The sequence below is a fragment of the Pantherophis guttatus genome, chromosome 1 (assembly GCF_059756535.1).
Source record: "Pantherophis guttatus breed Tessera chromosome 1, ASM5975653v1, whole genome shotgun sequence".
In the NCBI taxonomy this organism is placed as follows: Eukaryota; Metazoa; Chordata; class Lepidosauria; order Squamata; family Colubridae; genus Pantherophis; species Pantherophis guttatus.
Window position 1 is genome coordinate 96302689 of NC_142063.1, and position 13575 is coordinate 96316263.

At 36.6% G+C, this 13575-nt stretch overlaps 1 protein-coding gene and 1 long non-coding RNA gene across 9 annotated transcripts in view; one reads left to right on the forward strand and one right to left on the reverse strand.

The window, feature by feature from the left end:
* The window catches only part of TEAD1 (TEA domain transcription factor 1), a 206602-nt gene that overhangs the window by 49998 nt on the left and 143029 nt on the right, over positions 1–13575 (reverse strand). For 4 of the 8 annotated variants that reach the window (XM_087878640.1, XM_034417115.3, XM_087878658.1 and 1 more), the window contains 2 exons: positions 13390–13454; positions 4544–4606 (listed from right to left, as the gene is read on the reverse strand). In XM_087878640.1, coding sequence (XP_087734766.1) covers positions 4544–4606; positions 13390–13454 — 128 coding nt within the window. Of the gene's footprint in view, positions 1–4543; positions 4607–4695; positions 4759–13389; positions 13455–13575 lie in introns of all 8 variants that reach the window. The other 4 variants (XM_087878628.1, XM_034417112.3, XM_087878637.1 and 1 more) reach the window with 2 other exon arrangements.
* Positions 1–13575, forward strand: part of LOC117665351 (uncharacterized) — a 42693-nt gene that overhangs the window by 16905 nt on the left and 12213 nt on the right. The gene's annotated exons all lie outside the window — the stretch shown is intronic.

A 13575-nucleotide genomic window follows, 5' to 3' on the forward strand; every position in this document is an offset into this window, starting at 1 on the left:
GTGGCGCAGTACTGGAAGAAGGAAGATTTACCTACTATTCAAGAATGGACATTAAAAGTAGTAAATTTAGCAGAAATGGCGAAAATTTCAGCATATCTAAAGGACTATTCAAATGAGAAATATATGTTAGAATGAAAAAGATGGATTGATTATATTCAAGGCAAATATCGGACTAAAAAATTTCAAATAGCTTATGAATGATCAAAGAGATTTTATAAAGTACTTAAATTTAGTTTAGTAAAAGGGGAGTTAAAAGTTCAAGAGGGGGATAGGAGACTATAGATAATTAGCTTATGTTAGCTTATTTTAGCTTATGTTAGCTTAGCTTATTGTCAAATGTTATACCCTGTATTTTGCTCTGGGAAGTGGGGGGGGGGAGAGTTGGAAGGGGAGCAGGGAGGGGGAAGGGGAAATGTTTGTAAAACTTTTTAAAACTTTTCAATAAAAAAAGAAAGAAAGAAAGAAATCTTCATCCAGGTAACTTGAAAGTACACCTGGGAAAACTTTGCAGCATTTGGAACATGGAATTATCCGCAAGGGCAAAGGATATTTCCGCTGCAGTGAACTAGCTCAGGGGTCTCCAACTTGGCAACTTTAAGACTTGTGGACTTCAAAACCGGCTGAGGAATTCTGGGAGTTGAAGTCCACAAGTCTTAAAGTTGCCAAGGTTGGAGACCCCTGAACTAGCTGGATGCACTGCTTTGAGTTGCTTCACCAGTGCACTTTGCATGGAATTGCAGCAAGGGGCCAGAGTTTCTCTGTACAGGTAGTCCTCAATTTTTGTTGTTAAGTGAGGTATTTGTTAAGTGAGTTTTGCCCCATTTTACAACATTTCTTGCCACGCTTGTTAAGTGAATCACTGCAGTTGATAAGCTAGTAACCCAGTAGTTAAGTGAATCTGTCTTCCCCGTTGATTTTGCTTGTCAAAAGACTGCAAAAGGCGATCACATGACCTTAGGACACAGCAATGGTCATGTTATGAGTCAGTTGCCAAGCATCTAAATTTTGATCACATGATCATGGGGATGCTACAAAGCTTGTAAGAGTAAAAAACGGTCATAAGTCACTTTTCAGTGCCGTTGTAATTTTGAAAAGTCATTAAATGAACTGTTGTAAGTCGAAGACTACCTGTTCTTTTGAAGAGATGCATCAAATCATCTCACTTAAGGTTTCCTCAGCTATATGAGCAGGCTGTTCAACAATGCAGCATTCAGATGTGCTAAGTGAATTACATTTAGCAGTGCTAAATAATCTATTTACTTTCAATGAAAGTTGTTCATGGAATGTAGTATTGTGCAGAACATTAAGAAACACTCCAACACAAGTTATATTGTGGAAAACTGTTACAAATTGCAGTAGTTGATCTGTGATTATTTACAGTCTTAAGATTAGATAGATGGCTTTTTCAGAAACTATTCCTCAGTAAATCATGCTCAATAGATGGACAGAACTGCAAGGGGCACTGCACTCATTAGAATCTGCTACAGACCAGGGCAGAGTTTGTGTTTATCTTAAAATGTGCATGGTACATATAAAAGATTATCTCCTATTGCCCATTTTTATCCTCCGTCCAAATCCTCCTTTATGTTTAGAAAAGTTAAAGTGAAAGAAAGTTTTTCGTATGATGTTAATAATTTTTTTTAAAAAATCCATTCCTTTCTTCTTTTAATTTAGTGGATCTAGTCCCAAATGAACAATATAAAAGGGCATTATTTCTTAGAGAACTCAGATTGTGACAAAATAATATATTTTTATATTCTCCCTGAAGAACACAGATAGATAGTTGATTACTACCTTGCACTTAAACTATTTTTTAGCAAATATCAACTCTAAAAAAGGCTTATCATAAACTTTGTTGCCATTTTTTCCTACCAATTTAACTTTTTAGCCTCTCCGCGCATATATCTGGATTTAATACAATCACAATGTTACATTTATTTCGATGCAGCATCCAGATTTTTTCTAAGCAAGTTTTACTCTAGAGCAGGGGTGTCAACTCGCGGCCCGCTGGCCGGATGTATCACCTGCTGAACACACACACACGCACGGTTTTAGCGGAGGGCAAAAAAGCCACGATACGTCACGTGACGACGCGAGTTTGACACTCCTGCTCTAGAGAATTCAGATAATCCTATATTTAAATACGTACAAGACATTCCCAATTTTGTAGTTTCTGTAGGCTTAATGTACAAACCCATATCCAGCTTTAACCCCACATAGATCCAGTTTTGAAGGCTGGATCCCATCCGATTTCGTCCTCCACCTCTTCCTTAATAAGAGGAACATTTTTTCTTTCATTTACATCATGTAAAAAATGTATGATACTACCCTTGTCACTCAAAGCTTATTTTACTGTGGTGGCTGTCTCTTTGTATTGATTCATGTCCTCAAATTGTGACAATGGCAAAAATTCTGAAAATGCAGCAAAGGATTCTTTTAAAAGATTCTTTAGACTCAGTGCATTCAGGACAAAGAATTCCTAAACTTTAAACAATAGAGAGGCAACAAGTAAAGTAACTTCTTGGAAAGAAGGCTTGTAAGTATAATTGGTATTTGTTCTGCAAAAAACGGGATTTTCTGTCTTCATTGTGAGTTGTATTGTGTTGGGGGGGCTGCACTGAGGGAGCTCAACCAATTTCATTGTACATATGTTGTACACTGACAATAAAGATTTGAAATTTGAATTTGAAATCGTCGCCACTATCACCATCACCATCATTAACAAAAGGAAGTGCATAAGTAAGAAATAAGCACATTTTCTAAAAGGAAACTTTACTATTTTGGGTGGTGGGTGAAAACAACAACAACTTATGTTTTCTTCATAAAGCAGAACCACGGCAGTGTAAATACAAAAGTTTAGGAATAGGCAATTTGATAGGTACAACACGAACAAATGACTGAATTTATTGTCCACAAAGGAGGCTGCAGGTGCCCAGTATTAATTTGGTTGTGCAGTTAAAAGTCAGTACACTGCTTTAATGTTCCAAACATGAGCTAAAACGCCTTCTTTTAGTCATTAGATTGGATGGTTTTAGTCTGAAACGCTACGGCTTTCTCCATCTTTGCACCCTGGGTTAACAAGCAATATGTTTTAAGTTGACTTAGCTGTTCACCAACCCCAACTAATCAGCCAGTGCAGCTCAAAAGCCAGCCACCAACAGCCATACAAGCCTGCCAACATGCTGCCCGCAGCAGAGTCAAACCAGAAGCTCCTGACAAACAGATCACTTATAAAATGAGTCTGTGGTTGACATTTTCCTGTTCCAGGACTGGGGCAAATGCCATTGATGGTATTTAGTATTTCAGACAATGAAGCCTCTTGGTGCCTTCCAGAGTTTTTGGACTACAATTCTCATAATTCCTATTCCAACCAGGATTATATAACTTGTAGTGTATCGTAGTTGGAGCACATCAGGTTTGAGAAGACTGGTACACAGGATTCACAGGCTGAAATGTGTTTCTTTTGGTTGAATTGTTAAGGTATTTTGATTCTTTTTTTTTAAAGGAATTATTACAAAATAGATAGAAACACAAAAAACCCCCCCACCACCTCCACTTAACCTGTCATTTTTTTTCCCCATTAAAAAAAATATTCAGGGGCTTGCAATGCAACATTTATATTTCTTACATGGAGAAAATGAAACATTGCTTGCTGTCTTTGTTTGCTCTTGGGGAAATTAGAAAAAGAAAAAAAGATCATCCCTCTTTCGTTAATTTTAAGTGAAGATGCACAGCTTCTCCAGGATATATACTCTTTAAGAAACTACCCAGCTGAAATTGTGCAGCCCAATCTTCATTCTGTGTACTCAAAAGCCAGTCTTATTTGTGCTCTGTGGACCTTAAATCTGTTAAGAGGAGAATCCAGGATTTCCTCTACAAAGCCCCTGTTTATCAGATCTGACAAAGACTTCCACATCTTCAGGGAGTGCAGATTAAGCACACGCCTAACTTTTCTACAGAAGAAGCCAATGAGGCCGTTTCGTTTGGTCAATATAAAAAAGTGTGGAGGCTAGAATGATTTGTCAGAGGTAAACTCTGGACGTTGCAGATAAGGATAACATCACTGGAGGCAAAGTGCGAATTTAGCCACTCATCTGAAAATGTATCTTTAAAAACAATACAGGAGAACTGGTATACTGATTTAAATCTCAGCTTTTACAATATGTGCTTGAGCACATACAAAGATCTTCTTTTATTTAACCAGTGTTTTGCTCCCCCCACCCACCCATAATACAAACTCTTATCTACTAATGAGATTTTAAAAGCAAAAACAAAAACAAAAAAAAACCAAGGACACATTTCCCTATAAAGTTGGCATGCAAACAGTGAATAGCATTCCAAGGTGTTAAAATAGTTTAATATAGATGCTACTGCAGAAATCAGAGGGAGGGAAGGAGATTAAACACAAAGAAATGTCAACAGCTACCACATGCAAGGAAACTAGGTTACAAGAATCACAGCCCCAGGCATTCCTCCAATCACCAGGGAACACAGGAAGTGAAACGCATAGCAACCACAAGCCCCAAAGCAGAAAAGCGCATACCTTCAGCTTGGAATGAAAATCACGAGATTTCCTTCTGGCAAGAACCTGAATGTGACTAGACACCTGCAGGGTAGGGGAAGGGAGGGAAACAAAGGAAAAGCCTGTAACCATGGAGATGAAAAGCCCCCTACAACTGGGCAAGCCAAACGTACCTTAATGGCAGCTTGAATTTCTCGAACTTTCTTCCTGGCTAAGACCTGTATGTGACTAGACACCTACATTGTTTGGAATTTTAAGGGGGAAAAAAAGGGAGAACAAAGGGGGAAAGGGAGAGAAGAGAAATAAAAAAAAAAAGAACACGAGAAATCAAATTTATGCCTGGAAAAAAGAAGGAAAGAAAGAAAAAAAAAACCCAGAAAGTTTCTTCGGGGAAAGTATTTTGCATTATCAGTAAGCTTTGCTATTAAGAGATCGTATTTCCCAGCCATGCACCATATTTCGTAGCACAAACATTTTACCAATGCTGGTCATCGCTGCAGTGATTTAAAGGAAGAAAAACTTTTTAGACTATTATATCTTGAGCTCTTTTCTTAAAATTGTTTTGACTACAGCCTGTGTAACTGTAATCTGATGCTATTCAAATTTTCAGATGTTCTTCAAAAGTAAACAAATTAAAATTTAATTATATGGAATTACTAGATATATATTAGACACACACACACAAAAAAAATAGTAAGCAAGATTTGTATCTTTTCCCAAAACAAATAGCTCTAAATTCAACTCAGTAAATATCACAAGCACTTAAATGGCCTAGCAGCACTTCAATTAAACATTTTTATAAACACATACTTACGTATATTCTTATTGTAGTTGTTGCTATGACACTTTTTGTTTTAACTTGCATATATTACCAGCATGGTAATCATTCTTGCCAACTTGTCTCTAACCAAACTTCATGACATTATTTCACATTATATTGAAGAAAAAAGTTTTATTTTGGGAGAAAATGCTATCCCTCCCCACCAAAAAAAGCTCAGACAGGCACTGTTATAACGGGAAATTAAAAATAATCACTATACTGCAAGGCTGGTTTTGCTATGAATATTTTTTTTAAAATTCAATGATTTTAATACAGATACATGAAGATTATTTGAATTCCTTCACTGCAGTTTTCCTGGTCTGATCTATAGTGTGGTATTATTAAGGGCACTACAACGTTACTAGCTACAAAGTAGAAAAGATCCAAGTAGGATTATATTCAGAATGCAACTATTTAATAATAAAATTATGCAGCAAGAATTAAACTCCCATTAAGTCCTGAAAGGGCAGGAAAATTACCCAATTTTCTCTCTCTTTAAAGCAGCTGCCTCACAAATCTACCTTAAGACCTGTTCATTTATAAGGAAATGTAAGTGTTCTATGTATTATTTTGTAATACTAATTAGTTGTTAACAACTAATTATGTCTGATACATCATCAAGACTACTAAATTTTAGCATTCACTCTGCACCTATAGGTTACAAATAAGATCGCTGGTTTGATCAGATTTCTTACATTTCTTATTTTCCACTAAGTGTGTGTCAACTATTATTATGTTGGACTTTGTCCTTACTACAATCAAAAGCGTAGTGTTAAAAATGATCCTGCAGTGAGAATTGAAGTAAAATTTTATAATCATTAAATTAACTCAGTGGCAATTAATATATGACTGAGGTTTTAATTTTTTATCTACACTTTATTTGTATTAGATTTGTTTTGTATTCTGTTTATTGTATACATTTTCAAAATTGAAAAGCAAGGGATGAAAATAATTAACTTCTACTTAATTTTTACTCTTTCTTATTTTATAAAAATTAAAACAATTTTGTTGGCCCTAGGCTCTGGGCCTTTTGAGCCTAATAAATAAGTTGATTTGGCTGGCCTGTGTACCAATGATTTCCTTTTCAATCTGTAGAGGGTTCTGATTCACTGTACACAAATTTCATGGTCAGAAATCTGTTCTATGGGAAAGAACTGGAGACATTGTGCACTCTAAGCAGGTCTATGATCACAATTAAGAAACAGTTTATATCCAGCAACTGCCTCCCTTTCCTTAAAACCATTTTTATAAAATTATTTTTTTAATAGGAAAGAAATGGTTCAGGTAAAAGAAAACCTGTAAAACTTCAGAGATTTCTGGTTTAAGAGAAAGTCACTAGTGTAGCCTTATATAAATATATCCTCAGAAATCATATTCAAGAATTTAATGTTTCCAGCATCTGTACATTGTACTGATGTCTTATATTTTCAGTGAAATGGCAAAGAGAGTGTAGTGTGACAGTGACATTTTGCCTTTATTTCAGGATCTTTTTTTATCACAGCAACCTAATCAGAAATTTAGAGTGAAAAATAATGCCTGGCCCTATCTTTCAATAAATTGGAATTTGAACATGGTTCCCCAGTCCTACTCTAAATGTTCAATCATACTCCAGCTAACCCTATTGCACAATATAATCTTAGAACACAATAACTCATATTATGGGCATTCACTGAGGTGGGCGGGGCTTAAAATCAGGAAATTAGTGGGAGAGGTGTCACAATCCAAGCCCTGCCCCTTTTGGATGTGCATGGGACATCAACACATGACGTGTAGGTCTTCAATTTTGACATTATACACCCTCCCACTTTGCATATTTTGATATATATAAACTTTGAGCACACCATGCTCTGTGGCTATTCCCGATTGTTCCGTTTTTTTCCTGCTGTGTATCTAACTTAAAACATTCAGTAGTACTGCTATGCATTTGAATTGTCCGGAAAAACAAAGGCAACCATTGTGGGTGTATATTTAATCCCTAGAATCTGGATTATTTGATTCTCAGATGCAAGTTAAGTGTAACAAGAAGGCCCAATGTGATTCCAAAAGCAAAATAAAAGAAAACAAAACAAAACAAAAAAGCAAAAGCAAAAGCAAAAAGTCTAGGTAATAATGGTAGTTACATCGTAGTAAAGAGAACAAAGAATGCTAGGTCACCTATTACCAAAAAATTGTACTTTTCCATATAAAATGTTTAATTGTAACTCCTACAATAATTTCAGCAGTGACTTGATTTCAATTACTCCGTAAAAATCCTAATGGTTTTTTCCCTGTAATTATTACATAATCAAGAGATAAAGCTCTGTTCTTGTACACAGGTTTGAAATTCACTGTCCAGTATTTTCAGACAGCTGTAGAAAAACAAATTCAAGTTTAAAATTCCTAAAAACCTGTTGCCAATTTACAGGTTGTACCAAATTGCAGGGCCCATAAACAATGTATTATACCATATAAATTACTTAGCGTGAAAGTAGGGAGCTCTGGTGGCTCAACAGACTAATTAACATCCACTTACATCTGCTGCCTGCAGTTACTGCAAGTTCAAATCTCACCAGGCTCAAGGTTGACTCAGCCTTCCATCCTTTCTAAGGTAAGTAAAATGAGGACCCAGATTATGGGGGCAATAAGATGACTTTGTATAAATATACAAAAGTATGAAGGCTATTGCTTAACGCATTGTAAACCGCCCTGAGTCTCCAGAGAAGGGTGGCGTATAAATCAGATTAAAAAAAAAATGTTCAAATTGGTTGCTATTTTCTTCTAAACAATTCCATACTCTTTGATGCATGGCCTTTGAACTTCCTAAGTACAGAAACATTTTCTTTGAAAAATAAATAAATAAAAAGTTAATAAAACATACTGTGACAGACCTACAGCCTGATTTTGGATACACCTTATATTTAGGAAGAATTCTAAACTAGGTGGATCAATAACCCTACTCAGCTTTAAAGTTCTTCACTCCAAAACTGACCTTGATATCTGTGCCCTTACCTTTGATTCAGAAATATCCTAATTCAGACATTAGAGAATCTAAAACCTTAGAATCAAAAAGAGCCATTTAGGTCATCAAGACCAACCTCCTGCTCCATGCTGGATTCCAAATTAAACCATCCATAGCTCAAGATTTTTTAGCTTCTGACTGAGCTCATGTGGGAAGAGGATACTCAGAATTTTTCTTTGTAATGGCTGCACTGTTGGTGTTTACCTCTTAATGCTGTTCTAATATTAAACTAGAATTGACCTTTTTGTAATTTTAATCCATCACTGTATGTCTTGCCCTGAGATTTATAGCGAATGTGTCTGAAAAGTATAATTGTGCAACTACATCCTTTCAAAGTACAATTTCAGGTATAAGCTGATTAATTTTATTTTCTTCCTAGCAGCACTCTAAAATTTAGGTACATTTTGGAGACAGAAAAAGAACTGTAACCTGAGTTCACCAATTAAGATTGGTAATGAAAAGTTATAATTTGGAAATTCATTTCAAAGCTATTGATTTGTTAAACTAAGAATCACATTAGGCCATCATTAGTTTTTCTACATATGGTTAGCTGGATGTTAGAACTGAACTCAGTAAAATAAATGGATTCCTTATTATAATCCTTCAGGGAAACGTGTGAAAAATACTGAAAATAAATAAAATAAAGTATTTTTGCAATATTATCTTTGAATAGTCAAAATAATTTCATGGGATTTAAAATGCTGCCATAAAGTAATTTTAGAGATTACAATTTTAGAGATCTACTTTTAATTGTAATTTGGAGCTCAGCTTTAAGAGTGACTGCAATTTAATTTCTCTCCATGGAAAAAAGATGGCAGAAAAAAAATATTTAATGCAGATGACTATGAATCAGTGATATTAGACCATTTCCCTCCTTTTCTGTTTTGGCTGAACTGGCATTAATTTTATGGCATCATAAACAATACATACATGTAAAGCTTTCTGCAGTTCAACCAAGATATACATTTTGGATTTCTGCATATTTAATTTTCTCTGTAAATATTCAATGCCATTTTGTTCTGAAGACAGAAGACACATAGCCCTCCCACAGCCCGGGAGGATTTTTTATCAGGTCCGCCTGATTCGCCAGTTGCATCCCTTTCTGGATCGGGACTCGTTACGCATGGTCACTCATGCCCTCGTCACCTCCCGCCTGGACTATTGTAATGCTCTCTACATGGGGCTCCCCTTGAGGAGCACCCGGAGGCTCCAACTGGCGCAGAGTGCAGCCGCACGGGTGGTAATGGGAGCGACATGGCGCTCCCATGTAACACCTCTCCTGCGCGAGCTGCACTGGCTCCCGGTGGTCTTCCGGGTGCGCTTCAAGGTTTTGGTTACCACCTTTAAAGCGCTCCATGGCTTAGGGCCTGGTTATTTACGGGACCGCCTACTACCACCAATAGCCTCCCACCGGCCAGTACGCTCTCATAGAGAGGGACTCCTCCGGGTGCCGTCAGCCAAACAGTGTCGACTGGCGGCCCCTAGGGGGAGAGCCTTCTCTGTGGGGGCACCTACCATCTGGAATGAGCTCCCCCCGGAGATACGGAGGATCCCGGATCTGCGTTCCTTCCGCCGTGCTGTGAAGACCTTTTTATTCCATCAAGCGGGCTTGGCCTGATCTCTTCCCGTTTTAAAATATGTAAATTTTAATCTGTTTTTAAATTATTGGGGTATTTTAATTTGTCTGGGCCAAAAAGTTTAATTTGATTTTATCGGGTTTTTAAATTTTGTGTATTTATGTATTTTATTGTTGGCTGTTCACCGCCCTGAGTCCTTCGGGAGTAGGGCGGTATACAAATCAAATAAAACCTAAACCTAAACCTTTCATTATCTTGCACATGGAACAACTCCCCCCCAAAAGGGGAAGGGTCAAGTCCACCTTCCTTTCTTAAAATGAAAGTCTCCATTTATATCTGGAGAAGACCCACATAGGAAGCAAATGTATCAGATGGCCATGCGTACTACAGTTGCTCCCAGTGGGACTAGGAGGTAAAATCTGAAATGAGAATTTAACCGTTGAGTCCTTGGTGCTCTGGGAGTTTGATTATTTCCTTGCAGACTTTTCATTACCCAACTAAGTAACACCATTTGTTTGAGTGGAGTTTCTTACCTGTTTATATATAGTAGCTTACTCTGCTAGTGTTGGTGGAGGTAGAGTTTCCTCCTTGGTGGTTCCTTGAATATTGTTTTCTGCCTAATTGTTGTCTGTTGCTGACCCCTGTTTATTTGCATGTTGGCTGCTGGAGGCTATGTTCTAGTTTTTTTGTTTCTTTTCTAGGTAATTTTTAAAAAATATCTCTTGAATGGTATATAACTGTGGTTTATTTGTATGTCTGTTGATGGCTGATTTTTCTGAATGCTAAGCTTCCAGGAATCCCTTAGCATTTTTTAGTTTAGATTGGTCTAGAATACTAATACTCTAGTTTCCCAGTTGAAACTGTGGTGGGCTCTATTCGTGTAAGATTAATGAGTGTTCATCATGTCTTCTGACAGCTAGTTGGCGTTCATGGATTTGTTCTTTTAAAAAAAAAAAAAAGATTTATATGCTGCCCTTCTCCGGAGACTCAGGGCGGCTTACAGTGCGTAAAGCAATAGCCTTCATACTTTTGTATATTTTTTATACAAAGTCAGATTATTGCCCCCACAAACTGGGTCCTCAATTTACCTACCTTAGAAAGGATGGAAGGCAGAGTCAAACTTGAGCCTGGCAAGATTCGAACTTACTTTAATTGCAGACAGCTGGTGTTAAATTACAGTGCCTTGTCCGCAGAGCTATCCAGGCTCCGCTCTGCTCTATCTACATAGTGGCTGTTGTATATTGTAGATAATTCCCGTTTTCTTTTGTTGGACTACTTTTGGTTTGCTTAAGATGTTTTGGAGGACTTTAGTTGGTTTGTGTGTTATAGCAATGCCATGTGGTTGTAGCAGTCTGTTGGTTGTTTTCGATAAACAATTAGGCAAAAAACAATACTCTAATCAATGAACCATCAGGAAGAAAGGAAGAAAACTACATCCACACTGAAACTGGCAGGACAAGCAGTAGCATGTAAACAGGTAGCAAACCCCACACTTACTCACACAGATGAGTGTGTTATTAGTTGAGTAATGAAACATTTGCAAGCAATTGAACGATGAGCATGAAGAATTGTCCTGCAATGTTATTATTTACCTGGGCTTTGCATCAATTTACTTTGCATCAATTTACTTTATTATAAAAATATGAGTATCTCTGATAATTATACAGGCTTGAAGTGATCACATGCTGTAACAATATTCCAGAAAATAGATAATTTAAAAAAAAAAAAAAGAAACTCCTACAGGTCTCCTATTCAAATGTTATAATTAGGGCATTCTGTCATCACATGAACAATGGGGATAAATTCTCACCAGCCTTCTCCCTTCCAAAGGCTGGAGATACATAGCCAGAGAAGGCACTTATGCTACAGCAAGGTCATCTGCATCAAAAAGGCCTTTGTCTATAGAACTGTATGGGTATTTTCTTCCATATGATCCAATTACCCAGACAGATGGTAGACTCCTCTTCACTGAATGCATTCAAGGAGAGTTTAGACAGCCATCTGTCCAAGATGCTCTAATGTGGATTCCTACACTAGATTGGAGGTTGGACTCAATAGCTTAAAAGCCCCATTCCAACTCTGTCGTTTGACAAGCTCAAATCCTGATTGCACAGATTTTGAATTCATCTGGAATCCAGGATCCATCCAAGGGATTCTTTCTAGATGTCACTGGCAACATCGGTCATCTTTGACACTCAAATGAAAGAGATAAATGCTCAGTTTGCAATGCAGTAACAGGGCTATGATCAATTGGATATTCTTTGTCAGCCAGAGGATAATTTCTTTATGAAAATCTGGACTGCTTCCACCTGACTGGTTTTTTTTTGCAAATTGCTAAAAACCTGGTTATTTCCATAGGTCTCGGATAAGGATGGTGGTTGAGCTTCTTTGGATTTTGGTATATTTTGATTATTTAATAATATGGGATTGGTCTTTTGATCAGTTTTATTCTTTTTATTCAATATATGTTTTCTTTTTTACAATAATTATTAAATTGTAAAATTTTAATTGTAAGCTTGTAGAGTCAGGCATAAATTAAATTAAAAAAACCAAAACCTTCATTTACTTTTTCTAACTTTTAAGTAGTATTTCAATTCTGTCACCAGTTTCCTCAGTCCTTCCATCAAAATCTGCTTAAACATATTACTATTCCTGGAGAAAAATGCTTAATATATCAATAAAGTTCTGTAATAGATCTTGCAGGATCTTTTATATAAATTTGAGTGGCTACTTAATCATGGGGTAAACTTCCTTGTTTTCATATTTTGCCCTTAGACAACATCTTGTGGCTATTTCTATTTGAAATGTTTCACACAAAGAATTTGGTCTAGTTTACTTAAAAGCCTTACACTGAGCAGATTACTGTCTCAAAGAAAACAAGCATTTTACTGGTTATTCCTGAGGTTTTGCTAATTTTGAAACATTCTCTTTCTTTTTCTCTTAAATATCATGTGAACTATTCTTGATTCCAATCCATCAATGTATCTTACTTTTTAAATATGATTCTTTGCCTTGAAGTTCCTCAATTCTACCGTCAGTTGATCCATTCGTTTGAAGCCCAAATATTTATGTAGGTCTTAAACAAGTTCTAGCTGATGCACTGTGTTAAAAGGAAGAACTAAGTTATGTGGTTCTGCAGAAAGTTTTCATAAGTGCTAATTCTTTTGAGATGTGAACAATAAGCTGGGAACAAGCCGGGAGTTTAAGAAAACACAGATCCATCACGCCAACTCAGCAAAGTATTTGTTCTGATATTAATAGATTAATAGTTCCAGACTGTTTTATAGGTCTATAAGAGTTTTAATCCTGCAAGTGTCCTAGGTGCCTAAGCAATTTATATGGAAGTGGTGAGTGGTACAAACAGCACTATTTTTCAAAGCAAACCTAAGATATTGTAAACCTCATTCTGCATCTGCTGCATTCATTCACTCATTCATTGGCACACATCTTCTATCCTGCAGGATTGTCTTACCTGTTTCCTGGTCCGTGTCTTTCCCGTCCTAAGTTTGATGTATCTGGCTATCAGTTCATTCCTACCTGAAATGAATATGAATTTACAATGAAGACTAAAAGTAACAATTCATCATGAATAATATACACATCGGAACATAACTTAAAATAGATGCAAAGAAAAGATACGAGCAAACTTTTTCTTTTT